Source organism: Lycium barbarum, chromosome 9 (genome assembly GCF_019175385.1).
Source record: "Lycium barbarum isolate Lr01 chromosome 9, ASM1917538v2, whole genome shotgun sequence".
In the NCBI taxonomy this organism is placed as follows: domain Eukaryota; kingdom Viridiplantae; phylum Streptophyta; class Magnoliopsida; order Solanales; family Solanaceae; genus Lycium; species Lycium barbarum.
Window position 1 is genome coordinate 28,248,487 of NC_083345.1, and position 26,716 is coordinate 28,275,202.

General features: G+C 36.7%; 2 protein-coding genes across 3 annotated transcripts; both read right to left on the reverse strand.

Annotated features, from left to right (window-relative positions):
* Positions 1–11,213: 11,213 nt before the first annotated feature.
* On the reverse strand, positions 11,214–17,378 carry LOC132610813 (uncharacterized). Its single transcript, XM_060325221.1, has 3 exons — positions 17,017–17,378; positions 12,450–13,484; positions 11,214–12,331 (listed from the first exon to the last, which is right to left on the reverse strand). Exons 1-2 carry the CDS (start codon positions 17,341–17,343, stop codon positions 12,450–12,452), a joined length of 1,362 nt encoding a protein of 453 aa, XP_060181204.1. The 5' UTR covers positions 17,344–17,378; the 3' UTR covers positions 11,214–12,331.
* A 1,189-nt stretch (positions 17,379–18,567) lies between these two features.
* On the reverse strand, positions 18,568–24,649 carry LOC132610814 (serine/threonine-protein kinase Nek2-like). 2 transcript variants are annotated; one of them, XM_060325222.1, is made up of 15 exons: positions 24,491–24,649; positions 23,545–23,716; positions 23,329–23,395; positions 22,902–22,967; positions 22,319–22,365; positions 22,104–22,149; positions 21,908–21,988; positions 21,775–21,817; positions 21,652–21,701; positions 21,490–21,571; positions 21,356–21,405; positions 20,361–20,434; positions 20,168–20,219; positions 19,573–20,028; positions 18,568–19,406 (listed from the first exon to the last, which is right to left on the reverse strand). In XM_060325222.1, the coding sequence occupies exons 2-15, from the start codon at positions 23,628–23,630 to the stop codon at positions 18,768–18,770; spliced, it is 1,839 nt and encodes a 612-aa protein (XP_060181205.1). In that variant the 5' UTR covers positions 23,631–23,716; positions 24,491–24,649; the 3' UTR covers positions 18,568–18,767. The 2 variants fall into 2 exon arrangements, with proteins under 2 accessions (XP_060181205.1, XP_060181206.1); XM_060325223.1 differs by lacking the exon at positions 24,491–24,649 and adding an exon at positions 23,882–24,012.
* Positions 24,650–26,716: the final 2,067 nt, after the last annotated feature.

Below are 26,716 nucleotides of genomic sequence, written 5' to 3' on the forward strand. Positions count from 1 at the left end.
TCTGTGAAATCTCGGAATCTACCTCGATATCTCAAACATCAAACTGGAACAACTCTACACCCCGAAAGAGGGTTGCAGCATGAATACAAACACACGTACTCGTAGGTATCATAGGTCGACAACAATTGACAGATAGAGCAGATGCGCAGTTCATACAGACACTCAACATCAATAATGATTATAGGTCTCCTAAACCTCAAGTTATAAGCCTATGTGGAGCCATGTAATCCACAAGTTTGTCAAATAGATACGGAATCCTCACCACAAGCAACAATTCAATATCACATACAAGAATCGATAATAAATGTGATACCAACATGTGAAATGGAATGTAATGATATGCAATGTAAATGCAATGCACTGGTCACCCTTTAGTACCGTACCCACATGCTAAGGATAAAGTCTCATAGACATGACCCATGGAGGATCCACGAAATCCATGTGCACCTCGTCTCGATAAGACACCTCGCTCAACAAGCACTCTCTCGCTCCGGTAAATGACCTCGGATCACGAGCACACATTCTGCTCCTGTAACAACCTCGGATCGCGAACTCTCATCTCTCTTTTACGCTCTCCGATAGAAACCTCGAAGGCTACATTCTCTCACTCTTCATCATTTCCAGTTTCATAATCATATTAGAACCACGGTTATATCATGAAATAATGAGATCAGATGCAATTCCATGCATGAAATCAATTCAATCATTGCACAATAACAGGGGGAATGGGAGTTAATCCAGGGACAGAAAGTAAATCAGCGCAGAGTCAGTCATCACAATTCCCCTAATTGAATTCATAACACATATCAAGAATACAGAACTTGATCACACATCACTGTACCAATACCTCCCTATCCATAAGTCAAGCGTAAATTCACAAACCACAACTCAACATGTTTTATGGAACCAGCACATATTACTGCCCTAATCAAGAATGATAAGACCATAACCCAGCATAAATACGTCAATTCTAAACACAGACAATTACAAGTATGGCGACAAGCCCGCATAACAGCTAACAGAACCAACCTAATTAGAATCAACCTTCACGCCATGTTCGAAGGCCTATCATGTTTTCGCCGTCAATGTTATCTATCTACATATGATTCACTAATCGGAGTCTATGCGAAAGTAGACCGTAACCTACCTTGAAGCCGAACAGGAGCCACGAACATCCATTTTGAGCCTCTCCCTTTTTGGAACGCATCCGAACAAAGTGAGGTCCAAGCCAAAATCATGGAAGTCTCTGAAATCACTCTAAAATCAGCTCTAGGAATATTTTGGAGGTGAAAATGAGGTCCAATCCCGAAGTGGAGAAATAAACATCTGATATGTTCAGCGATTTTTGCTTCCGTGAGCCACAGCCCGCCTATGCGATACCGTCTCTGCGAAAAGTATTTCACAACTATGGATTCATTAATTCCTCAGATTTCTAGCAGATGCGAGCTCGCCGAGGCGGCCTACCAATCGTAGGTGCAAGGCACATGTTCAGAAAATCCTAAGTGGATTTATTTCTTTCCAAATCGGTTATAGGTCACCCTTACCCGCTAATCCCACACGTAAAATGCTACCGTTGCGAATCCAAACAAGGGGTACTTCAGAGAGAGAAAGAACGCTCATAACGGCCAAACGGGCCATTACATTACCATGCCAAAGATAGCTTAGAGACTAGAGAGGTATGCACACAAAAAGAAACTAGTTGTGGTGTAACACCTCGTACCTCCTAACTAAGCTTATTCATGATTCAGGGACTTAGAAACCAAGATGGGAAGTGTTGGGATTGAAAATTAGCCTCAGATCGTTAAATTGACGTTTTACGTCATTTGTACGGGTCGTACATTCATGTATGGGCCATACATTCATGTACGGGCCGTACTTTATGGACGTACCTCACAAGGAAAAATTCGAGGTCTCTGATATTTGGCATTCCAGGTATAGCCACATTGTACGGGCCATACTAAGTACAAGTCGCACTTGGTGCCCGTACCTCATCAGAAATAATTAGAAGTTACTGGAATTTTCCATTCCAGGTATGACCCATTGTACGGGCCGTACATTCATGTACGGGCTGTACATGGTGCCCGTACATTTTCTCGGCTCAACTATAGTGTAAATACGAGACTTCACTTCCTTTTCTTATTTTTCATATTCTCAAGCCCTAGAACGAAGTGTTTCTCCTGCCATCAATCTCATACGCTAAGGTAAGTCTATTACAAGCTTTTCAAGTGAATTCTAACCTATATCCATGATTTTTAAATAATAATTCATTATTCTTAACCTAGGGTTTTCAAGAAAACCCATCACTAAGGATTCAAGACTAAGGCTTTTGGACTTCTTCTCAAAGTTCAGACTTTTATACAAGTTTTGGAGTGTTACAAGAATGTAGGGTTTCTATCTACGTGTGAGAACATCATTATTCTTTCTGACGCCATGCTCTTCCATGATTATAAGAAAGTTCACCAAACTAGGGTTCTAGATATGATCATGATAACCTAAGTACATGTACCATGATATACCATGTTTGTATTAATAGTTCGTTATTGTGTTATTAATATTCCCTTTTGATTATTGAGAATCTGTCCGTAATCCATGAAAACCCAGATGTTGCATTCCATGGGTTCTTAAATGCAAGTTATTAACAATTATGATCAATTCCACGAAAATCCTACATGCTTTCATGTTTCAGACAAGTTATATATATATATATATATATATATATATATATATATATATATATATATATATATAATAATAATAATAATAATAATAATAATAATTATTATTATTATTATTATTATTATTAGTAGTAGTAGTAGTAGTAGTAGTAGTATGTTAAACCATACTTATGTACCATGTTACAAGTCATGTTCATGTAATTCATGGGCTTCTAAGCCAACTCTATCCATGTTCATATTTTGAGAGTTTCATAGATTACCGAGAAGGTTTAATACCTAAAACTATGTATGCCAGCGTAGGATAAGGATCGCTCAACCCAGTTAGGACGATTCCTTCATGTTTACCCATTGTGGGATATTGGATCTATTCATGTCATGTTTATGTCTTGTACCCCGGCAAGGTATGGGATGGCTGTTACGCCCCTCGTCTTCGTCATAATAGAACTAACGATTTCCTAGTTGAGTATGTCTTGAGAATGGAGACCCGTGCCCGAATTTGGGGACATTAATTGTTGTATTCGGTGTACAAATGTATCAGTAGGTATTCTGGGTAAATTATGGAGTTAGAAGCTGAACGAATCAAATCGACGAAATCAGAACTGAATCAGGAAATTCTGCAGACACCAGTCAGTGTCGACGGGCCGTCGACATAGTGACTGGTCGTCGACCTGCTCGTCGAACCGTTTCACTGGAACCTTCCCATTTCAGTTATAAATAGGCGACCCTTGTTCTTATTTTTTAGATTTCTCATTTCCTCCACACCTCAAGAGAGCTCTAGAACCTTCTCCATACCATACCAACATAAATCCAAGGTAAATCAAAGATCAAACACCAAGAATCAAGTGTAACAAGTGTATGGGTGTTCACTAAGGTTAATGGAAGCTTGGAATTCTCTTTGGAATTGAAGTTGTTGTTGTTCTCAAGTGAAGTATCTTCCTCCAAAGATCATTTCTACATAATCAAAGGTGAGCTTTACAATTATTTCATATTATTAAAGGTGTTGAGTGGTTGAAAGACTTGGATTAGATAAGAATGTTTAATATGAGCTTGAATGTGGAAAATAAAGGTATTTTGAGTAGTAAATTAATGTGAATCATAATTCTTGGTATAAGGTGAGAATAATCTTGTCATGAATGATGCTAATGACGTTGAGGAAGTATTATGTGAAGAAGGAATAATGGTGATTGTATTGTAGTCAACCATGGGTGATTTGAAGGGTGAATTTGAGAAGTCAGTAATGTTTAACTTGAGAAATCCATTGATTGTGATATTATGGGTGTTACTATGATGTTTGGGAGTTGTTTTATTAATTAGGAAAAGTTATAGAAACAAAGGAAATGCTGCCCAATTTTCGTTAGTTTTTTGTTTAGTCGCTTTAGCTTTAACTTAGGCATGTTTCCAATGGCTTAACCATGGTACGACTTCTCTTGAATGTATCGCGAGCTTGGAAGGAGACCATTTAGTCGATAGAGTTAAAGAGACATAAAGGTATGTAAGGCTAGCCCTTCTTTCTAACGCACGACTTCCATCACATAATATCTTCTATCTTTCCATGAATTTCTTAAATTCCGGAAATTACGAGTCCATGATTATTAAGATATTCTCATGAGATAAAGATAAGAGATGAGCTATGATAATAATGATTTTAGTCATAGGGATTCTAAGCTTATGAAAGGATGATATTATGAGATTAATGATCTTGATGTATGATTTCCTTGACTGTTATTCATTGTTGATAGTCTCACCTCATAATGCTAGTTCCTTCAAGGCGAGACATGATGATTATGATGGTTTCATAAGATAATCGGAGGCTACCGACCTTACGTCACTCCGATAGAGTTACAGCTTTTACTTGAGCTCTTATGCATGTTTCATGTTGAGTGTATGATGATGATTACATCGTGCCTAGATGGCCGGGCAGCACCGCTAAGGCGGGCGGCTTATTACACCGTGTTTATATGGCATGGGCAGACACCACTAGTAGGCGGCGCGAAATGATTAACCCGGACGCGGGCTAATGGTGTTATTTGATTCAGACAACTTATGTATGTATGTGTGATATGTTTTAAAGGTAAAAATGAGCATGCATGATTCCGCCTCAAGGGGCAAGCAATTGTAGTTATACTTTCTTCTTATGTTTTCTATATTTCCTTATCATGTTATCATATATGACTTACATACTCAGTACATTGTTCGTACTTACGTCTTTTTTCTTTTATGGACGCTGTGTTCATGCCCACAGGTAGACAGGGAGACAGTGCCAATCCTTAGGAGTCATATCAGCATACCAGGAGCACTCTACTACTCCGGAGTTGCCGCTATCGGTATATTCTTTTGTGTATATATTTGGACATGGAGGGGTCATGTCCCATCCTTATGTCTCAGTATTCCAGTAGAGGCTCGTAGATACATATGTGGGGTAGTATATGTCTCGTGATCACCTCAGTGTATATTTTGTATATTATTTTTGTAGCTTTGTGGGCTTATATATATATATATACATATGTGTTGGGAGATGTTTAGTGATTATTTCATTGCAAGTATCATCTTGAAAATGCTATATGTCCAGGTTGAGTATGATAGATAGCATGATGAGTGGTGCTCGGTAGCCAGCTCCGGGTACCCGTCATGGCCCACTAGTTGGGTCGTGACAATGGCTTAGCTGATCGGGCAGAGATCAGACACCACGTACTTACGTGGTGGTTACATATCAGTTATACTAATGCACTCCCACAGATATCTTTATATCTTTACAGACTTGAAATATTTTATTCATGTTAGATGATATTCATGTTCATGTTCAGCTCACAGATTCAGTTCCGGTCTCAGTTCTACTATTTCATGTGTCATGTTTATTTCATTCAATTGTTTTACATACCAGTACAATATTTCCAGTGTACTGATATCCCCTTTTATTGTCTGGGGCCTGCATTTCACAATGTAGGGATTGACTTGCAGGACGACGGATCTGCTCGTTAGGACTATTGCTCGTATCAGCTATTGGTTAGCCCCATTCCATTCGGGGTGTTATCTTTATTTCTCTTTCATGTTAGTTATGCAGTTAAGGTATGCTGGGGGCCTTGTTCCAGTAAATAGTGTAGCAGTCAGACTCATGTCAGAGGTTTCATAGACTAGTTCAGTCATGTCATGTCAGATATTCAGAGTCGTATAGCTAGTATTGGCTTAGCATTTATTATATACTTTCAGACTATTTCCGCATCATGATTAAACAATATTTTCATTATTATTATGATGACTTTAGACTATACATGTTTTAAAGTGTATTTCGCATCAGTTCGTACCCATGTTGATTCTACAAGCCATGTGGTTCGCTCGGTCACATGCAGCAATGCACCGAGTGTCGTGTTACGCCCAGACTATGGTTCATGGCGTGACATGTGGCCCACAACTTGTGGGCTTTGGTGACCATAAATGCTTGGTCATGTAGGTGACACATAGTGAAACTCAAAAATTGACTCGTGAATGGTGGTGATGGTCTGATCCATGTGAAACTTAATTGAAGGGGAGATCCTACAGGTCATCGTGATTGAATACATGAAACTTAGTTTGATGGGGAGATTGTTGGGAGTGGAAATTGCTTAACCTAAAGTTTGATTATTAGGTCAACCATTTGAACTTATTTGAATAAGGTAAAAACAACGTGGTTAATCCAAATAATGTTAATCCTTTTATATCGTTGATGAAACAGTGAAATAACGAGTTAAATGATCCACAACAAATAATGGACAAATTAGTAAAAGAGAGAAATTCTTATTGATATTCCTAGATGAGATGATGAATGTTGTTGAAGAGAAACACTCCCTAATTTCCGCACGTTTCAGGCTTTTAGCTGCTACTGGGCGACGATCGTGGAAGTTAATGGGTAAATGGAATCCCTAAAATCTCTACATGCACCTGGTCGTTATCTAAGTTATCCTTTAGCCGGTCACTCTGGTTACGTCTGTACGGGTCATTCTAGATCTCTATAATTCAATATTCATAGAATGTGTCAAGTTGTCTATTCGCGGGCAGTTTAATTCTCCGTTGACTCAACTCTTCGTAGATGACCATAATATTCTCATATTTGGTAGTTGAAATAATTGAGAAACTATATAGAAGGTAATAAGATCCTTAATGGTGTGAGATCTTTTAAAGAAAACCATACAAATTTGACCCATACCAAATAACATTACATTATATTAAAAGTACTTTTAGGCTGACTTAACACCACATATATAGCGCACATATTCTAAATGCATTTGACCCTAAATTCGAAATTGACCAATCTAAGTTTGGACAAATTGTTGTCAAAGCTCTAAATCTGCAGCTGTCCGTAAATCGACACTGATAACTCATGCACCCTCTTGAAGTACCATTGAATTAAGTTTGGGAAATTGGATGATTGGTCACTGTTTATCTTATTTTACATTCCAGTTTTGACACCATACCTTAAGGCAAAACAAGAAGAATTGTCGGGCATAACTGCTACATACAAAATGACAAACCTATAAGGTTGTTTTGAAAGCACTGTTTTTTTTTGCAGAATTCTTCTTAATTGTGTCTCTTGTTTAATTTTTTGTCTCAGGTATTCTCAACGTCAAGAGTTGTTGCATGTTTTTTATTTTAGGATCCATACAAAAATAATTCTGAAGAAAGCTGTGTGAAGTTTGTACCCAATACTAGTGGGGATTATTTAGGCGTGCTATATAACAGACGTCATCATTTTTTTTTTCTTTTCAGATCATCTGTCATATTTGCCCTTTTCTTTTCTTTTTAATTCTTTTGCTTTTACCATCTTCGAATATCAGTAGAACTGAAAACTATTATAGCAAACTGAAGAAAAAAAATCAGCTTTTGAAATTTTAAAAGAGAGTTGTGTGGATGTCTTTATTTTGGGGAGTTAGGGACCATTACTATCTCTGAGCCTTCAGTGGATTTAAAGAAGAGCCCTTTATTCCCTTTGTCTGAAAATCCCAATGATGAAACAGCACTGTCCTTTCTCTTTCATTTTCTCTTCGGGATTGTTGACATTTTTTAACACCAAAAGGGTGTGAATTCGAAATTGATGAATTTGTATGGGTCAAAATCAAACTATGTGGCCTGTAGAGCCGAATTCATAATTTGAAGTTTATAGTTTTTGAAGATTACTATATGTACATATTCAGTAAAACTCTTTAACAAGTATATAAGGTTTGAATAAAAGTTATTAACTTATGCCGAACCTGTACTTCTCAAGTTAGCTCCACTCCTATGACTATCATTTCTTTGTATAGGCATAAATCAGCTCCCCTCTTTTCCAAAAGTGGTTGGCAAATTGGAAATTGTTTTCTTAAGTAGATTTAGGAATTGGGTTTAAATATGTGGTATTAGAGAGGATTTCTGAAACTTCAACACAAAGGGCATCATAGTGTCACCATTTAAACAAATGTGACCTCAAACGACGTTACTTTAAGATGCATTAAAAACAAAATCAACAAACTGAGTAGTCTTAGGGCCGAGTAAACAACAAAACATGCAATCGAATCGACTATAGGTTACACAAAACGGATAAACCATTCCACTTATGCATATTTAATACGACAAAAAATGGGATGAGTGACGGATAACTTGAATATTCATATTATTCATGGCTTTTTTAATATGGAGAAATATTAGTGGATGTTTGGTTAGTTTATAAGCTGGTCAAACGGTCTTATAAACACTCTTTAGTTATGCATCTAGTGGGAAGCGAACTGCATAATGTTCGCCTGTTTCTAAGGTTAGTAGAGTCACTAAAGTCTTGTACAATTATCAAAATCTGGTCAAGGATCATCTTAATTGAACAAAATTAACCACACTAAGGGAATTTCAGGTGATAAAGTTATAAGGTTGTAGATATTTATGATTTTAAATGAAAAAGATTCAGCCAGCTTTATTAGACCTTTTATTTCTTTTGAAATCCCTCAGTGGCGCCGTGTCTCTATTTTGGATCATATTTTATCGCATTTTTAATAGTAGGTTCTAGATGGATATGATCCTTATTTGATCTGGTCTAATTAAATCAGCTATCCAGCTCGTTTTTAATTGGACAGGTGGACCAATTTTTGCATTTCTAATCCATAAACTTGGGCTGGTTTTCTAAAGAAGATGTGTCTTTTTGGAACAGCCAATGGCAGGTAGCTGATCGGATTAAGATCAATTGTAAAACAAATCATTGCCACTGTACAAAACCGTACATGAGATTTTCACCTCATACGGCTCCTCGTTGAATTCTTTTGCTTACTCATTTTTCTCGTTTGCCTATGTACCAAACCAAAATTTCAAGTTTGACCTCAAATGTCATCATTCCCCTGCAGACATCTTCAGTTTTAATTGTCAACAAGTGTTTTCTAGAGCACACAATTTTTGACAATAAAATTGAGACCAGGAGACACTCTTTAGTAATACAATCTTCCATTCGCTTCAAGCATTTCGTCAGAATATCTAATTATGTTCGCGATAGCTCTGAATCCATCTGTCGTATGGTATAATAATCAATTAATAAGAATTTGGAGTAAAGTCTAGTACAGGAAAAGTTGGGTTATGACTCAGTTCGTTTCACTAGATCATTTTTATGCTCAAATTACAAATCATTCATTTGACAAGTCTATTCATAGTTCACTTTGAAAAAAGAATTAAACGCATATTTTCTAAGTTAAGGTGCAGCTAACAATAGTCGTGATTTATTTTGGATGACGAAATATTCCTGTAATTACATGAATAACAAATCAGATCGAATAATTCAAAGAAAGAAAATAAGAAACGTGCATTTCAACCATCTTCAAGATCCTATATTGGGAATATGTGACTCAATTATGAGATAGACAAAGCCGCTCCACTCTGAAATAAAGACAATCCGGAAGTCAAAAAGACAAGGGCTATATAGAGTAGGTTGATCGAAATAGTAGAAGTAATATGCTCTCCAATAGGTACAAACTACAAGGCAAAATCCAATCAATCAACTAGTGGAATCATTAGCTCATCTTAGTCCTTATGTTATTGAAATGGGCAGCATGTGCCCACAAAAGCATTCAACTAGTAATGATTGTAAACTTAAACTTTTTTTCCAGAAACATGAAAAAGATTGTTATTCCATTTTAGTCGATTGATTGATAGCACTCCAGGATAGAAGTTCTCTGCTGAACTAAAGACAAAATCGGGGCAAAACATGTGTAAAGCTGTATTCATGTAAATTAACATGAATACAGAAGGCTTAATACATACTTTACCTCCCAAGCTTGTAGAAAAATCTCTATCACGCACCCATCTTTCACAGGAAACTTTTTACACGCCAAATGTTTTCCCGAGTGTGTCTTAGACATACAACCTTTATGCTTGACCAGTTTCTAAAAACATGTGTACGTCACACACCAATAGGGTCATGACCGTGTCATCAACTTTAGAGAACACTTAAAATTACAAATATACCCATCTTTTTCGTCTTTCCCATCGTCATGGCTGTCAATGTGCCACCACTACCCCATGCAGCATACTTCTCACTTCTTTCTCTTTCGAAATCAAATTGTATGTTTTTTCTCGTATTTTCACTTCTATCTATCTGTACATATTATTCATTTGCTCTGATTTTAACTGGTAGATTACGAATTTTAGTGACTTGTTGAACTACATTGTTGTGTTTGTTGCCTGTATCTTTAGTGAAAGTGTTCTTTGATGAAACCAGTTGATACAGCAAGAAAGTCGGACCAAGTCCAGAATGAAAAAGGATCAGATTAGTTAGATATATTTTCCAATAGTAGTAGTTACACGTGTAACCTATTAAAATGGGTAACTTAATGGTTCTGATTTCGAACTAACTATTAGTTCCTGAAGGAAATATCACCAGTGAACTGGACATGCTGAAAGTTAAAAGAGTCTTGAAACTATTTTTGTTCTTTCCTTTGGTGATCAAAAGCCAAACTTGAACAACTTCTGCTGGGTTGCTCTCATGAACTACAATGGATCCCCAAGCCAACTAGTGCATCTTCCTCCCCAAACTCCTCGCCGGGATCCCCATTTCCAATCTGAAACCACCTCACCCGACAGCCCACCACTCAACCACTGTCCTAACACACACACACAAAACAAAAAAAACAAAAAACAAAAAAAAAAGAGAGGGAAAGGAACTGAAACCAGATCAGAATCACCATTTTCAAATTACCAGTGGTGGTGGTGTTGATGACGAAGACGATAAAGGGAGAGAGGGAGATGTGAGAGAGAACGGCTGAGAGAATTTCTTTTAAAAAAATTAATTGTTCAAAGCTGCTCTTTTGTGTGTAAAACACACGAGTGACCCGGGCAAACTTTGGTGTTTAAACGGTTGCCCCTGAAACAGGGGTATGTAAAAGGGATTTGGCTACAAAGTGGAGGGCTAAACAATGTACTAACATATAGAACATGTTTATGTTGATGAAACTGTAAACAAATACCGTATGTATGGAACAAATTAAATTTGCATAGATAAAGTAACTTAAAAGCGAAGTGAAAAGTTCATTAAAAGATATCAAATGAAACAATACAATCAACGCCACAAAGATATAAGATTTTATTGAGGAGAGAAGTCAAGGAATTTAAAGATGTGAAGGAGCCAGCTGAAAAACAATGGATTACTGGCCTCAAAAAGGTCCCATTTCCTTTCATCAATTCAAATTCACAAAAGCAACTTTCGACAATGTAAGAAAGCAAATACAAGGTCAAGTAATGAAAAAGCATGCGAAGAAAGGAAGAAGAGAAAGAGACCATTGCTGACTTGGTGGGCAGTATCAGGAATCTGAACAAGGTACTGATCGTCCACATTCTCCTTCCAAGAAGAGCTGTGGTTTCCCATTTCAAGTATATCATTTTTATATTAGCACATCTTTAAGAAATTTAATCATTGTACTTCTGAATATTCCAATATTTCTATTGTAAATGGTAACAATGAAATGCTTTTACTTATTTGATCTTCTTCTTTAAAAACATGTTACCATTATTTAGACATGATGAAGATAACAGGGAAATTAGCCAGTTCTGGTGCAAGTCCAAAGCCACGAGAGCCTTTGGGCTAATCAAATGTACCTGTAGAGCATGTGGATGAGGCCCAAGCCCATAAACTCCATTATGCCTACCTTTTGGCCATCTGCAAGTACCAGCAGAAGAAAATCTATGACTAGGACATATAATTTTAAGGTAGATCTGAGAAATCCAAAGTTCAGGGAGGCAAAGGCATCCAAGTACAAGTCACAAGATATGTTTTCCAGCAGTCATGCTTAAGCATGGTGCACAGTTGCAGAGAGTACTTTTTTTCTGCCTGGGGCACATTGAACCATTGACACACAACCGGGCTGTTGAAGAAGTTCCAAACACAAAGTTCTTTGTTGCCATAGAAAGTGAACCATAACAAGCATTTCAATTACCTGGTAAATTCATACTCTAATAAAGTTTTTAATTTTGCTTTTACCAAAATCACATCTAACAGGACATGTCTCATTTTTCTTCCTCAGATGTATACCTCAATGGGAAATGAATTCACAGTATAAGTGCATGTCACTTCTTTACCTAGCGTTATCTCTGAGACAGAGAAATTGACCCTTCGTAAACACCAGTTTAACATTGTCCAGCTGGATGGCACCTCCGGGCATATAAAGATATCCACAGAAAGCCTGATTCCAAGATAAAAATTAGAAATACGCTATTACATACTGAAATTATCTGTAGGTACGCAAAAAAGTTAGATATAAAAACTGAAAAAGAGAAAGCAAAAGAATGATGACTACTCACCTATCCGTTGGACTGTAAGCCTTTACCACCATAGTATAGTTTCGTAGTTTCACGAGAAAATTCTGCAAATGTCATCCCATCTTTCATCCTCGATAAAAGTGGTGGAACAATCTTTTGAATATCATGACTTAATTCCTTCGACACGTGCGTAGACTGTTCAGTCCCTTTAGTACATACCCCGCACTGCTGACCACTTAAAGCTAAAAGTTCAAGTGGGTAATCCAAAAGAGAGAATTTTTTGCTCCATGCTGGCTGCAAGAAGACAACAAATGTTTCCCTGCTCAAGTTATTGACCTTTGGTGGTCTACAAACACAATGAAGTGTTGCTCGTAGCTTCCCCTTAGATAATATATCAGCTGCTTCTCCAACCTGCAGAATGAGACTCTCTGAAGGTGCCTTCACCATGAAGACCTGATTCTTTTTGGGATCAAATATTTGAAGATATGTGTGCCCACAGGGCGAGGGGAATTCATGCTCAGAAGAAACCGGTGAATTGTTATTTATAGCTGCTGGTGTTTCTTGGTGAGAGGACAACAGAAACATAGGAACTGTTAAGAGAGTGAAAATACCATAATCATAATGCCACTGCTGCCATAGACCATAACCATTTGATTGGTCTTTCGATACCTCATTCTTATTGACTTTTCCATTTTTTGCTTTAGCCTGTCCATTTCTTTTAGCAGCTTCTCTAACAATATCATTGTCAACAGCGGAATGGTAATGGATTAGACGCCCTTTAGCTGTGCCAGACTCTAGTAAGCTCTGTTGCAGCTCTTGACCCCCAATGACCTTATCACATATTTGTGCAAGACGAAGCCCTAGGTCCATCATGCAATATCCTAGCTCCTTAAAGGTGCAACCTAATTTCTTAAACTCATCCTGATCAACCTCTTCATTATCCCGATTACCAAATTCTACATCATCAACCAGACAGTCACTTCTTTCAAAGCACTGCTCATATTTCAATTGCATGGAAAAAGAGGAGACATTTCTATTCGGATTCTTCAAAGAAACATCACTTCCCAGATTGTGTTCCTGTTGGTCAATGATTGTATTGAGAGTATTAAGCAATAGCGCAAATTATGCAACCTAGCTACCATCCTTGTTCTTTTCCAAAGTAAATTTTAGAGCTTTGCATATTGATCCACATTTTACAATGCGACAGTCACATTTCAAACGCTTTATTTTTTTGATCAAGTACTAACATTTTATAAACAAAGGGAATAAAAACAACCGCATACAAGAACCAGCACATGCTTTATAAAAACAGCATTTCTAACAATTACCATTTCTTCACTCTCAAGCACTAATATGGCAAAACAATTTGGGATATATAGACGAATATGCGTAAATCAAAGTGGGGTAAAGTATTTAAATATTAGATACCCATTAAATTATATTATCAGTAAATATATATAGCCAAGTGCCAACCCCTACTAATTATTGATTGGATTCGGGCCTAACTCGCACTGCTTTCAAGAGCTAGCTTTCACACTCCTTCTCTATATAAGACCATAGCTGAAACAAGACAGCTGCACTGGGATACTAAGAAGTAAAGCGCATCCACAACTGCCGCAGAAAGAAGAGGAGCATCTATACTATCTTCCGCAACTTCCGAAAGAGCCACATCAAGAACAAGAGTTGGTACCGCATGTGCCGCAGGACAGGCAGGAATGGGATATATATATATATATTTGAAACAACAATAGCAAGGAGATTCGCCAACAGGAGAGGACCCATTCTTCCAGATGAAAGAAGAGCCGATGGAAGAAGAGAGCTAAGAAGGGCGAGAATCCTTAAGCAAGGGCGGGGGCAAGGAATCCAGAGCGAAGGACAAGCGTTAAGATCCAAAATGTTCGACTATTTATGTCTTCAAGTGCAAAAGAAATAGCTTGCGTAAGAGCTACAATTGTTTCAGCGGGAGCAGTGGTATTGGAAACGTCCTTAGGTCTTTGATTCATTCCTTGGCAGCTACCTTAACCCGAGGATCAAGCTTACCAGAATGCTCCAATTGAAGTAGTTGATCCAACACAGTAATGACCTTCAGTAGTGCTTCTTCCCCGCTCTGTACAGTAATAATAGAGGGCAAGCTCGCATTAGCAAGGCAAATTGACTTGAAGCAATAATTATTATGCGCCTCTGCATCTAGCATTGGGTAGACCTCATACAATAACTGTCCTAGCTCTACCATATCTTTTGTTTCATTTCTTCTGGAACAATCACAAAGACTTTTTTGATTATGGATCTACTACCAGAAATTCAATGCGTAATCTCAGCATTCAATGTGTATTCCTGAATAATCTCATTTTTCCATTATTCAACCATTTCATTTTACCAAGTTCAATGTTAGCCAGATTAGTCAACATTTATCTCTTTCGATGCAACAACAAGATCTTATTTGTAACAAGTGGTTTTCTTGGTTGGTTAATTGGTCACATTTTATTCATGAAATGGCTTGGATTGGTATTAGTCTGGATACGGCAAAATCATTCTATTCGATCTAATAAGTACCTTGTGTTAGAATTGAGAAATTCTATGGCTCGGATCTTTAGTATTCTCTTATTTATTACCTGTGTCTACTATTTAGGCAGAATACCCTCACCCATTCTTACTAAGAAACTGAAAGAAGCCTCAAAAACAGAAGAAAGGGTGGAAAGTGAGGAAGAAAGAGATGTAGAAATAGAAAGAGCTTCCGAAATGAAGGGGACTAAACAGGAACAAGAGGGATCCACTGAAGAAGATCCTTCTCCTTCCCTTTTTTCGGAAGAAAGGTGGGATCCGGACAAAATCGATGAAACGGAAGAAATCCGAGTGAATGGAAAGGACAAAATAAAGGAGAAATTCCACTCTCACCTTACAGAGACAGGATATAATTGGAATTGTGAATGAAAATCAAATGTGAATTCAAAAAAAAAAAATCAGTACTTGAATTATGTTGAAATGTTAATAAACAAGACTTTTTCTTAACTCCTTTTTTACCCCATAGAGATATTGAATAGAAAGGGGTTTTTTGTTAATACTATAACTCGCTTTTGTTCATTCAATTAGCAAAAAAAATACATTCCAGGTGTCATCTAAGTGAAAAGTTCTGTTAGGTTCTTAGTAGCAGTCGGCGACCCTTTCCTCTTTTACTTCACATAGCTTTTCACTCCTTTCCCTCATAGCGGAATAGTAGGTTTTATTACCTACAACCCAAAATACCCGCATTAGCTCTCCCTGAAAGGAGAAGGAAGGCTGGAATGCCAACAGGCGTATATTATGGAATTCACCCGACCCCTGACTCATTGTACTAGTTACTGCTATAGCTAGTGCTAGTGCTGTATTGGTGTATTGCTAGTGAACTTACAGAGCGAGCTGTAAAGGTAGAAAAAAACAGATCAATCAAGAGATAGTGGTTCGGTTTTCTCCTAAGCAAGGACGGACGACTGAGGATTGGCCGGGGAGAGTCGTCTCAAATGCTGATACCATTTTCTAAATAAGCCAATAAAAAAAAGACAAGTAGAAGCCAGTGAAAGTGAAAGAGGAGTAAGCAGGGTACGACGAAGCCCTAGGCCTAAGGGGCAGTACGTAAACAAGTACAGATCACATGGTTTTGTACTGATCCGCTTTCGAGCTGTCGAGTGACGATTGGCCGAGGGGCCCTTTTTTCTTTTATAAGGGAAGAGATTGTAGCTGGGTACAAATAGGCCGGTGAAAGACGAGTAGGCAAGCACGCAGGTTGTACCGGTCAGCTTTGAGCTGTCGAGTGACGATTGCTCCATCTCTTAAGAAAGGACGCGGGGGGCCTGTCTTATAATAAAGGGGGTACTCTCTTCTCTGATGTGCGCTATATTATTGTGTCCTATTCCTTAAGGAGTGATCCGGGATTAAGCCACGTGGCGATACCCGCCAAAAGAAAGGGGGCCTTTCGTACGGATTGGAGTACGAAGAGAATTATTCAGCACACTAAAATCTAGTGGATGGGGTTCCATATTCATGAAAAGCCGGGGTTGAAACATGTTTTGAAACTAAGACAACAATTATTTCGAATAATAAGAAAGAGTTAAGCGCCTCCAAGGCCTATAAATAGAAGCTTCTTGAAGTCTCTATTTGGCAAAGGGAGACGGAGAGGAACTTAGAAGTCGGAAAAAAAACGAGTGTAGCCATGGATTCTTTTCTAAGACTTCAAGAAATTTCTATCGAAATCTCTCTAGTAGAAGAGGAGAAGCTCCAATCGGAGCAAAGGAGTGAACCATCTCACCATCCCACACCCCTACCCCCGCCCCATCCCCCATAGTGTTTCCCTAGATTACACACAAATATTATTTGGATAATATTTTTTGCTTACTTACCAAATACTAGAAAATAAGTAAGACTTTTTTTATAATTTCATTGCATTATATTCTTGTCTTTTGGAAACAACTTCTCTACCCAATAAAGGTTAAGTTCTGCGTACATCTTAGACTCCACTTATGAGACTACATTGGGTATGTTGTTGTTCTTTGTTGCTTGCATTATATTCCTAGCTAAGCCTGCATTAGTATTTTTTAATATTAAAGAGAAAAAAAAAAGAGGAAGAGATGTTGACCTTAAGAAGGCGGTTGCGATGATCATTATTGAGAAGAGCAAGTTTTGGAGCTAAAGGCAGAAGAGTTCCACGGAGATTGGAAGCTTCTGGAACACCTGTGATTGCCACAAGTCCTGGTCCATCTGGCCCTAGGTTTTCCATTACATTTCTGGTAATTGAGTCATTTGATTCTGCTAATAAAGATTTGTCTGAAGACAGTTGCATTAAATCAGAGTAGGGAAGCTCGTACAGTTGTACTACTTCTCCTTCCATCTCTTTTCTTTTCTTCTTCAGCTGGCTGTTAGCTGTCGCAATGTTGCAATTTTCCAAAGTGAGGAAAATGTTCATATATACCCCCCTCTACTTTAGTTTATTAATTAACTTTGTCCTCCGTGTTCAAATATACCCCTTCAATTAATAAAGTATATACTTGTACTCTTAAATGGATGGAGTTATTTATTGATGGATCGGAGCGAGTCAACTTTTGGGACATGGGTATTTTTAATTAAATGATTAATTTTAATTGAATTGGAGATTTACATCCACTTAAGGGTACAAGTGTACATTTTATTAACTGGAGGGGTATATTTGACCATTTTCATTAACGAATGGTAGAGTTGACTAATAAACTAAAAGAGAGGGGTATATTTGACCCTTTTCCCTAAAATATATGTCATCGAACGTCCTTCTGTTACGAACAAACAAAAGGTTAAAGGGGTCGTTTGGTACGTGGGATAAGTCAATATCCCATTCCCAAGATTAAATTTGAGGTTAATTTTATACTCCGGTGATATAAGGTATAAATTTATCCCAACAAACAGAGTATATTATTAACCCCAACTTAATCCCGGATATCTTATCTTATCTCATAAAACTTGATATTATCTTATCTCCCTTTTTGACCGCCGTCATATAGGGGGTAGCTATGCTTACCATGTCTGATCCCCAAAACTCCCATTAAGAGAAAAACAGAACCCCCGCCGTGTACAAAATAAATTTTGTAGCTGATCTCCTAGTGAAATAAATTAGTCCAGCAATAATAATTTCAAGACTATGATCACGAGATAACTTAGGCTGCGTACAAAATGACCCTTTTAAGTTGTCCTTCCAATTGAATAGAACTCATTGGTACAAGTTTTGAGAAGCAAACTGGGTTTGTGAGGAAACTGGGTTTGTGAGGAAGTAACTTCCATTAGGTTAAGTAGATGAATGATCCACAAGTAAAAGTTATTTCGATTTTCCAATTTAGAATTCTCCTTACTTTCCTAAGGTTCTAAGATAAAAACAAAATCATTGGATGAAATTTCTAAATAGAAACACAATTTTTTATGACATTACTTTCAATGGTCCACTAGATTTTTCCAGTATTTTTTTCAATCGCTTGAATGTCCTAATTTCGTTAAATTAGAGCACCAGGTTTACCTTACCTTTTCATTATTTTGCTTTTGTTAAATCCGGAAGGTTGTGGGTAGGAGGTAAGTTTAAAGACCCGTTACATCAAACTTATATCTCCTGTGCCATTGGAGACAAACCCACTAGCCTCACACTCCCATGTAAGTCATTACTCATCCCTTATTCTAATGGACATATTCATTTAGCATCACATTTCAACAAAGACCCAAACAATCAATTGAAAAGCAATCCCCCTTTCTGCTTCTCATGAACAGGATATTAATGATTGTATAGTTCTCCTTTATGCATTGTGATTTTTTTCTCTTTTGAAAATCCATGCATCATCAGTTCATGTAAAGCAGGAAAGATCAAAGGTTACATTACGTTCCCTTCTCCTTGAAACTCTTAGTCAGCCAGATAGCAGTTTCCCTTGGAGAAACTTTTTCTGGCCCAAATGGCTTCAGTAACACTGTAAGCTCTTCTAAACGCTCTTGCTGCAATAGTGTCGCACTGAACTCAAGTAATCCTTCTAAGGCTTCCGCACGTTGCTGGTAAGAAGAAGTGTCAAACCTCCGGGGACGAGAATCTGAAGATGACCGGCTTGAGGCACCAGTTGTTGTATTATGTTCTGAACATTCACTTCCAATCTGTGCAACTCCGTGAATAGGGTCAACTAAAGGCGGCTTGGGAAAGGTTCTGTCAACTACCTGTACTGTACACTTGTCTTTTGTGAACGACCAGTCACTATAGTGTGGTGATGGGGAAGACAACTGAACAGATTTCGGTGAAGCTCTCTGGATGGGTAAAAGAGGGTCTTCTGAAGAAGCCAAGGGATCAACCATCTTGTCAATTCTTGGAGCATTCACAGAAACATTTGGAGACTCCACTTGGTTTATAAGACCAACATTGTGTTTGTAAGGTGATTCCAACTTCCCAGCTCTCCTTGATAAAGGAAGAGATGCTCGACGTGTTGACTTGGAAGGTTGGCTAACTGGTGTTGGTGTATGCGTCACTGGAAGCTGCATATATGTGTAAATATTTACGTCAAAATGTAAATTCAAGCCTTGAAAACCTACAAGTTTAAGCTCAACGATATATTATCAGGAAGTCCTGTATGGATTCACATGCATTTGTTTTGAATTTTACATTGAAGTTCTTTATGATATTATTCAATCAGAAACTTACCACTTCACGAGTAGAACCAGCATTGGACATCTTTAATGGAGTGCTCTGTCTCCTGTGAGGTGTGGAATTTCTGTTTTGATTGAATCGCACAGTTTTGACAGCATCCGACAACTTTGAGACAGCAGAACCTTTTACACCAAGGTCATAAGGAGCACTTTCAACAGATGGCTCTGAAAAGTTCTTCTTCAAAGAACTCATTAGATCTTTTGCTCCCCGGGAAAAACAGGGAGTGTCCATTCCAGAAATACTAGGATTCAAGCCCCTATCACTGGACAATCGCCTCTGCTCTCTTTCATTAAAAACCGGAGCATTTCTGGGCTCAGACAATCTTTTTTTCTTTCCATATGTTGAATTAGAAAATTGGACTGGGAACTTGTGCTGTCTTGGGCTGTCAGCATTCAGAAGGATTTTTAACACATAGGGCTGAAGATGGGGATGTCGGAGTAAGTCTGCAGCCTGGAACAACAGTTGGAAGAGAATTAAAGTGAAAAGAGTCGATGTGCCAAGCAGTTAGCATCCTTGGTTCTTCATGAAGCTCGAATATGCACATAGAAAGTAAATAGTAGTAAACTTCGAGTAAGTGATGGATACATACACTTGGCCTGAGTTCTGGGTTTCTCCTTAGCATACTCTTAATAAGGCCACGACTGACAAGGAACAAAGCAATTAAAGTTTAGCAACAGAATAACAAAGATATATTAATCCAATTGTAGCACAAAAGAACAGCAATTTGATGAAATAAGCACTAAAATGGGTAGCCTCAAAAGTGCAGACAATAATTTACTCACAGTGCACTAGAATACATGGTGGGAAGTGGAGCAACTATACATTTGTTAATTTTGTTAATTAGACCTTGCATATCCTGCATTCAAAACACTGGAGGTCATTTAAAGTATTAAAACTGAAGCTAAACATGTCGCAGGTAAACCATCAATTGATTTCATGATGAGAAGCCAAAATCTAATAAAAACAAAAAGAAAGGGAAAACAATAGCTGATGAATGTCACAGTCATAAGAAAGAACTACATCCACTAGTTAAAGGTAGAGCAAAGTTATACACCTAAGTGTAACTATGTAAGTACAGTTGGTCTCGCTCATAGATCTAGTAATGAAGGGCTACTCTGTGCATCAGCCCATGGAAACAGTCATAGGAAGATATTTTACAAAACTGGTTCTAGAAATGCACAAAAAAGCAACAGAATTAATTTGGAACTTATTACCAGTATCAAGATGATAAGCACAAAATGCCACATAAGGGTTCCATAGTTTGGCACTGTATCTTTGTTAGCTCCGAACACCCGCACATCCATAAAGAGAACACAACAGTACCAAACATATGTGTGTGGTCTTTTCTTCTCATAAGCCCAACATAAGACTTGGACTAACATCAACATAAATAGCCTCGTCAAAGAACCAGCAGGAAGCCAGAGCACCTCTGACAGTAGCACCACTTTTAATTGGAAATGTCAACTCTAGCTTCACTCCTCGCACTTACACCCATTTTCAACCAAATCTACAATTGCTCTAACTGCATCTTTGAATTACCACTCCAGCTCTCACTTTTTGCAGGGAAGTGTATATCAAGTATACACAAACAGCCCATAGACTAAAAATTAAAACATTGCTAGTATACTATTTCAAAAGACAAATATACCATCTGAGCTGCCAGTATATTCCCTAAAACTGTCGGTTGTACCTATGAGGCTATGATTCGGTAATTGATTCTATAGCTCATGATAGTACCAGAATTTCGTTGTCTGGAAAGTACTATTTCATGACTTACAAATGCTTTGAAGGCCGGCTTGTGAGAAGTCATTTCATACATGCAGCAACCTGGATATGCGAACGGTCAGCAAAACAGCATGCATCTAAAACAAAAAGTGGTGCCGTCTGAAGCAAGGAAAGGTAAAAACTTACCCAAAGACCAGATGTCTGATTTGCAACCATAAGGTATATCAGCAAGAAGCTCGGGACACATATAAGTTGGAGTGCCCACAACCTGACAGCCAATATGCCTTATCACCAGATTAAGCAAAACAACAAACACAAATACAGAATATTCACAGACAAGTTACTTACAGAGGAAGCTAGATCATCGGAAGAGAGTACTTTAGCAAGACCAAAATCACCTGAAAACAACTCTTGAAATAAATACTCAGAGTCAATCATAACCAACTTCAGATTATGAGGTTTGGGGATTACCTAGACGTATATCGTGCTCCTTAGTCAGAAAAATATTTGTACACTGAAGCAAAAAAGTTAAATCAGCAAACAAATCTATGAAATTGAGAAAGAATAACTTTACGGAATAACATAGAAGAGATATGCAACTCACCTTGACATCACGGTGAATTATATGGTTTGTATGCAAGTGATCAAGTGCCATCAACAGTTGAACTAGCCACTTACAGAGCTTCTGCTTATCAGTCAGTATTTAGATTTTAGGAAATGAAATGGTCTCAATATTAGGAAGTAAATTTGGTGGAGGCAGGAGTGTATGAGTCAGAAGGAAATGTAAATTTAATAACAACCTCCTCAGGGAAAAGAACACCATTGGTTCTCTTAATAGCTTCTGCCCTGTATAAGGAATGAAGAGGTGATTAGACAATATGTAGGTCAGAAAAATATAAGCAACCAGATTTAGGCCCTCAGGCCCTTTTTTTTTTTTTGAAGATGGAATTTAGGCCCTCAGGCCTAAGGTCCAATATTCTGAAAACAGTTCATAGGAAAAGGAAAGATGACTTACATATCACCAGCTTCACAATACCCTATAATAATGCACACGTAGCATCCCTGAAAATAGGGTTTTTTCACATGGTCAATGGCATGGTAGACTGAATAAATAATTCTTCAACAGATATACAGCATTATGAACAACTCAAAGGTTTAGTCGTGTCCCAGACAATTTATGTACCACTCCTTGTATAGGTGTTTACATATACTTGCTAAAGTTGGAATTGTAACAACACCTTCTGCCCAGTAAAATCCAAATTAACTATCGAGTTGAATAGTTAAATCACTAAACCTCTATTACCTTTAGATATGTAAATGCATATTCAAATCTAAATCACTAGAACAATAACAATGCACGAGAGCTGAGTATTCACTTGAACAACAATTTTAGTTCTAACGTAGTTAAACGTTCAGCCTAGATAGGCAACCTTTTGTCGTTCTTTACAATTTGTAAACTTCCACTAAATAAACTTTGATGTTGTTCACATTGTGAGCATCCAGAAGTAAATGGCATGAGTAGACAAGTTATCACATGGACGTGGATTCCTTATATGTGTTTGAAGTGAAATTGTGAAAGGACAAAAGTATGCACAGACCTTCTCCACCCATGAATCTTTGTATTCCACCACAAATGGACTTCGTACTCTTGAGATCAGCTCCATCTGAAAAATAAAGAACCCAGTTCAGAAATTGAACACACAAACCTGCACCTCCAGAGGTGCATTTTAGATAAGCAAGTATCACGTCTTCAAGGAAAATGATGATTACTTCACTTTATTAGCAAAAGCCTTTTCATTACTTTGTGGCCTTTACTAAATCAAAGAGTTCCGTAAATATTTAATCCAAATGCACACAACTTTCATTGTATCAGTAAAATGTGCAGTTCATGGCATAACTTCTTAACAATTTAAGACAATTATGGTGAATCCTTTAGTGCTTCTGAAATCTCTTATCTATATACCAAGATACACAGATGTCTTCTTCGTGAGATCTCCAGAAAAGATAAAAATGTAAGAGGCTGACCTCCTGGTGGGCGGATCTGCGTGTTCTCTCTGTCTGGCGAGCTAAGCGAATCTTTTTCATAACATATCTTCGAGGAAAAGAAAAAAAAAAAAAGAGAACAATCAGAAATCAAAGTAAACAGAATACTGCAACAAATAATTCATGACATAAACTGAATATCATGACAAAGATCAAATTATGAAAGATGGATTGAGAAAACGTTGCACGTCTCCTTACTTCTTCTTTTCTTGTTTATGCCTTACAAGTAGTGCGGAGCCAAAAGAACCTTTCCCAATCTGCTCCAAAACCTCATAATTCTCCATCTTAAGAGCTATAGGACCACTTCTGCTTTATCGAACAGATTTCAATCCAGAAATAATTCTTTCACGGTTTAAATACCATAGCAAATCTGCAAACATTTTGTACATCGACAGAAAATGCATCAATTAGACTTTTGTTGAAAACGTACGACTTTTCTAAAACACTCAACAGCAAAAGTTAACAACACCACTTCAGTCCAGAATATTTTTCATTAGTCATTACAGGACGAAAGCAACAGCAAATATCTGCAAACCTCTTGTATATCTAAAGACAATACGACTATTATATATCATTTGGAAATGAAAGAGATGTCTAAACCCTTCACAGCCAACCCTCCCATTCCCCAGTTTTTTTCAACAAGGTAGGAAGAACATACTACCCTCAGTTTCAATTTGTTTGTCTTACTTTCCTTTTTAGTCCGTTTCAAAAGAATGACTCTTTCCTTTTTTTTTGACAAATCTGTAATTAACACATGTCCTGTTTAAGACCACAATACTCAAAAGTCTTGTTTAATTTCTTAGACTCCGTGTAAGTCAAAACCAGACAAATAAATTGGAAATGGAAGTATTACTAGTCAAATTTGTACACACAACTAATCATTGAAAATCTCTATCAGGAGTGTAGGTTATTCAATGTAAATCAATAAATACAATTTCTCGATCCTTGAGTACAGTACATACATACGAAACGTAATCCAAGAACTTATGTGCCTTTGTATAATATTTGAAAAGCTCTTAAACAGACCGGCAAATCAATTAGCGGGAAAACGCGTTTGAAAATGTTAGTAAAAAACAAATAAACCTAATCGAAGAGCATTTATTTATCTGGAACAAAGAATTGAAAATCAAATATGATTACGTACCTGAAACTAAAAAGAATTGGAGATGAAAGAGGAAATGGTAGAATTCATTTTCTATGGAGAGATGAGACGAGTTGTTGTTGAATTATTATTATTATATTTAATTCAAGTGAACAGAGCGTTAAAAGAATTGTAAACTAAGCAAAAAGCGATGATGTGTCCGCCTTTCAAATGACATTTGTTGTTTTCTTTCTTCAAAAAGCGCCTTTGTTTTTTTAAAATCAAAATTGTGTCCCACCACAAGCAACTCATGGGGCTGAACAAACTCTAAAGTTTAGGGGTCTTTTTTGGTTATCTGTATTAGGAAATTACGTAATACAGTACAGTACCTGATATCTCCTTGACTTGATACACCTTTTAAAAATTAATAAATAAAATAATAATTTTATTATATCATCCTTAATTATTGATATTAGTATAAGTCATCTCATTCATGATGAAATGAACTGAAGATAATTATGGAATAGTATTTAATAATGAGGGTAAAATAGAAAAAATAATAAATTATCTCTTGATTTTTACAAGTAAAAAGCGAGCATTTTTCTTTGTAGTTTAGTGAATAAGTAAAAATGAACGAATGAGTATTTTATAGTAACATGTTTGATTGACATTTTGTTTGTGGCATTAGCAATAAGAATATATAGTGACTATTGAATTTGTCCGCGCGAAAGAAAATCAAAATATGGTAGATAACTATTGTTAATGAAAAAATCAATCTTAACTCATTGATTGATTTTATCTTCTTCTCTTTTTTTCTTTTTTTTTTTTCCTTTTCCATTCTCTATTTGTAATACTATCTATTATTCTACTTATTTTTCAAGATTACTACCAAATGGGAAAAGAAAAAAAAAAAAAAAAAAAAAAAAAGGGACCTCAACATTACAATATCGAACGCTTGACTCTCCTTAGTTTTGACCCACCCATCTATGCGACAAGAATCACATGACATTGGTGTAATAAAAACTGACAATTTAAACATTCCCATCTTAATTATTTTCTAAAGATTTCTGGTAGATATTTTTAAGTTGGTTTTTTTTCCACAATTTTAGGAACTTAATTAAGAAAAAGAAAACAAATCATTTGATCATACACCTATTTATTTCTTGACATTTTGAAATTTCCCTCTTTTCTTTTTTGTTCTTTTTCTTGTTTATCTACCTTTCCTTTTCTGTTCTTTTTCCTATTATTTTTCATCTTAATAATTTTCCTTTTCTGTAATTCTACCTCTTCTTTATATACATCCCAAAATTATTTCCAATTCTCACCTTTTTATGCTCTTTTTTTCAATTATTTATCTTTGCTTATTTAACTCCTTCAGTAATTATTATGATCCTTCCTTAAAATAATCAAGTCAATTTACCTTTCTCCTTCTACCAACCTCGTGGAAAATTCCAAAACTAAATCTCATGGTTAACAATACCTTATATTTATCATGATATATGTATTATATGAAACATCAAAAAAAACTTCTTAAATAATCTTAATTATAAATGGTTATCTTCTTTTTCTATCTCTTTGTTTTATTTTAGTTTATGAAGGTCACATGTCAATAAAGTACATCAACGAATGCACTCTAATGTTTCTCGGAAGTTCTTGTTATTACTAACGATCTTGCTTTTATAATTTCACATGACTTTTTCAGATTTGTCTTTCATTGTTCATACTTCTAATTTGTTTTGTTTGTATCCTCCTTGTGATAAAAAAATAATTAAATCAAGTAGCCTTTTAAATTTTGAGAGCTCGGAACATCAAAATGCAATTATCGACCTTGTTCATCAAATAAAAATAACACTGAAATATTTGTGTGGTTCAAGTAGCACCAATTATAGTTCTAAATTACTCTTTTCATCTAAATATTATAGCTTCTTTTTACCTTTTTCTTTCATTTGCTTGCTCATATAGTCATATCTTTCAGAAATTGTTATCCTTTTCCTTAGTAATGAAATCAATTCTCCTTCCAGCTTTTACAAATCTTATGAAACATTCTGAAAATCACTTTCTATCTTGACTAATTTCTACTATCAATACAATATACCTATCACTTTATTTATAAATTGATCAGTAGATAGACGTCAGGAAAAAATAGGTCAACTATAAATTGATCAGTGGATAGAATTCAGAAAAAAAAAAATCGAAAGGTACATAGCCGCAATCACACAGAGAATATAACGTATTTGAAGAAATTATTTTTTTGAGACAACCTATTCAAACTTTATCGAAATGTCTATA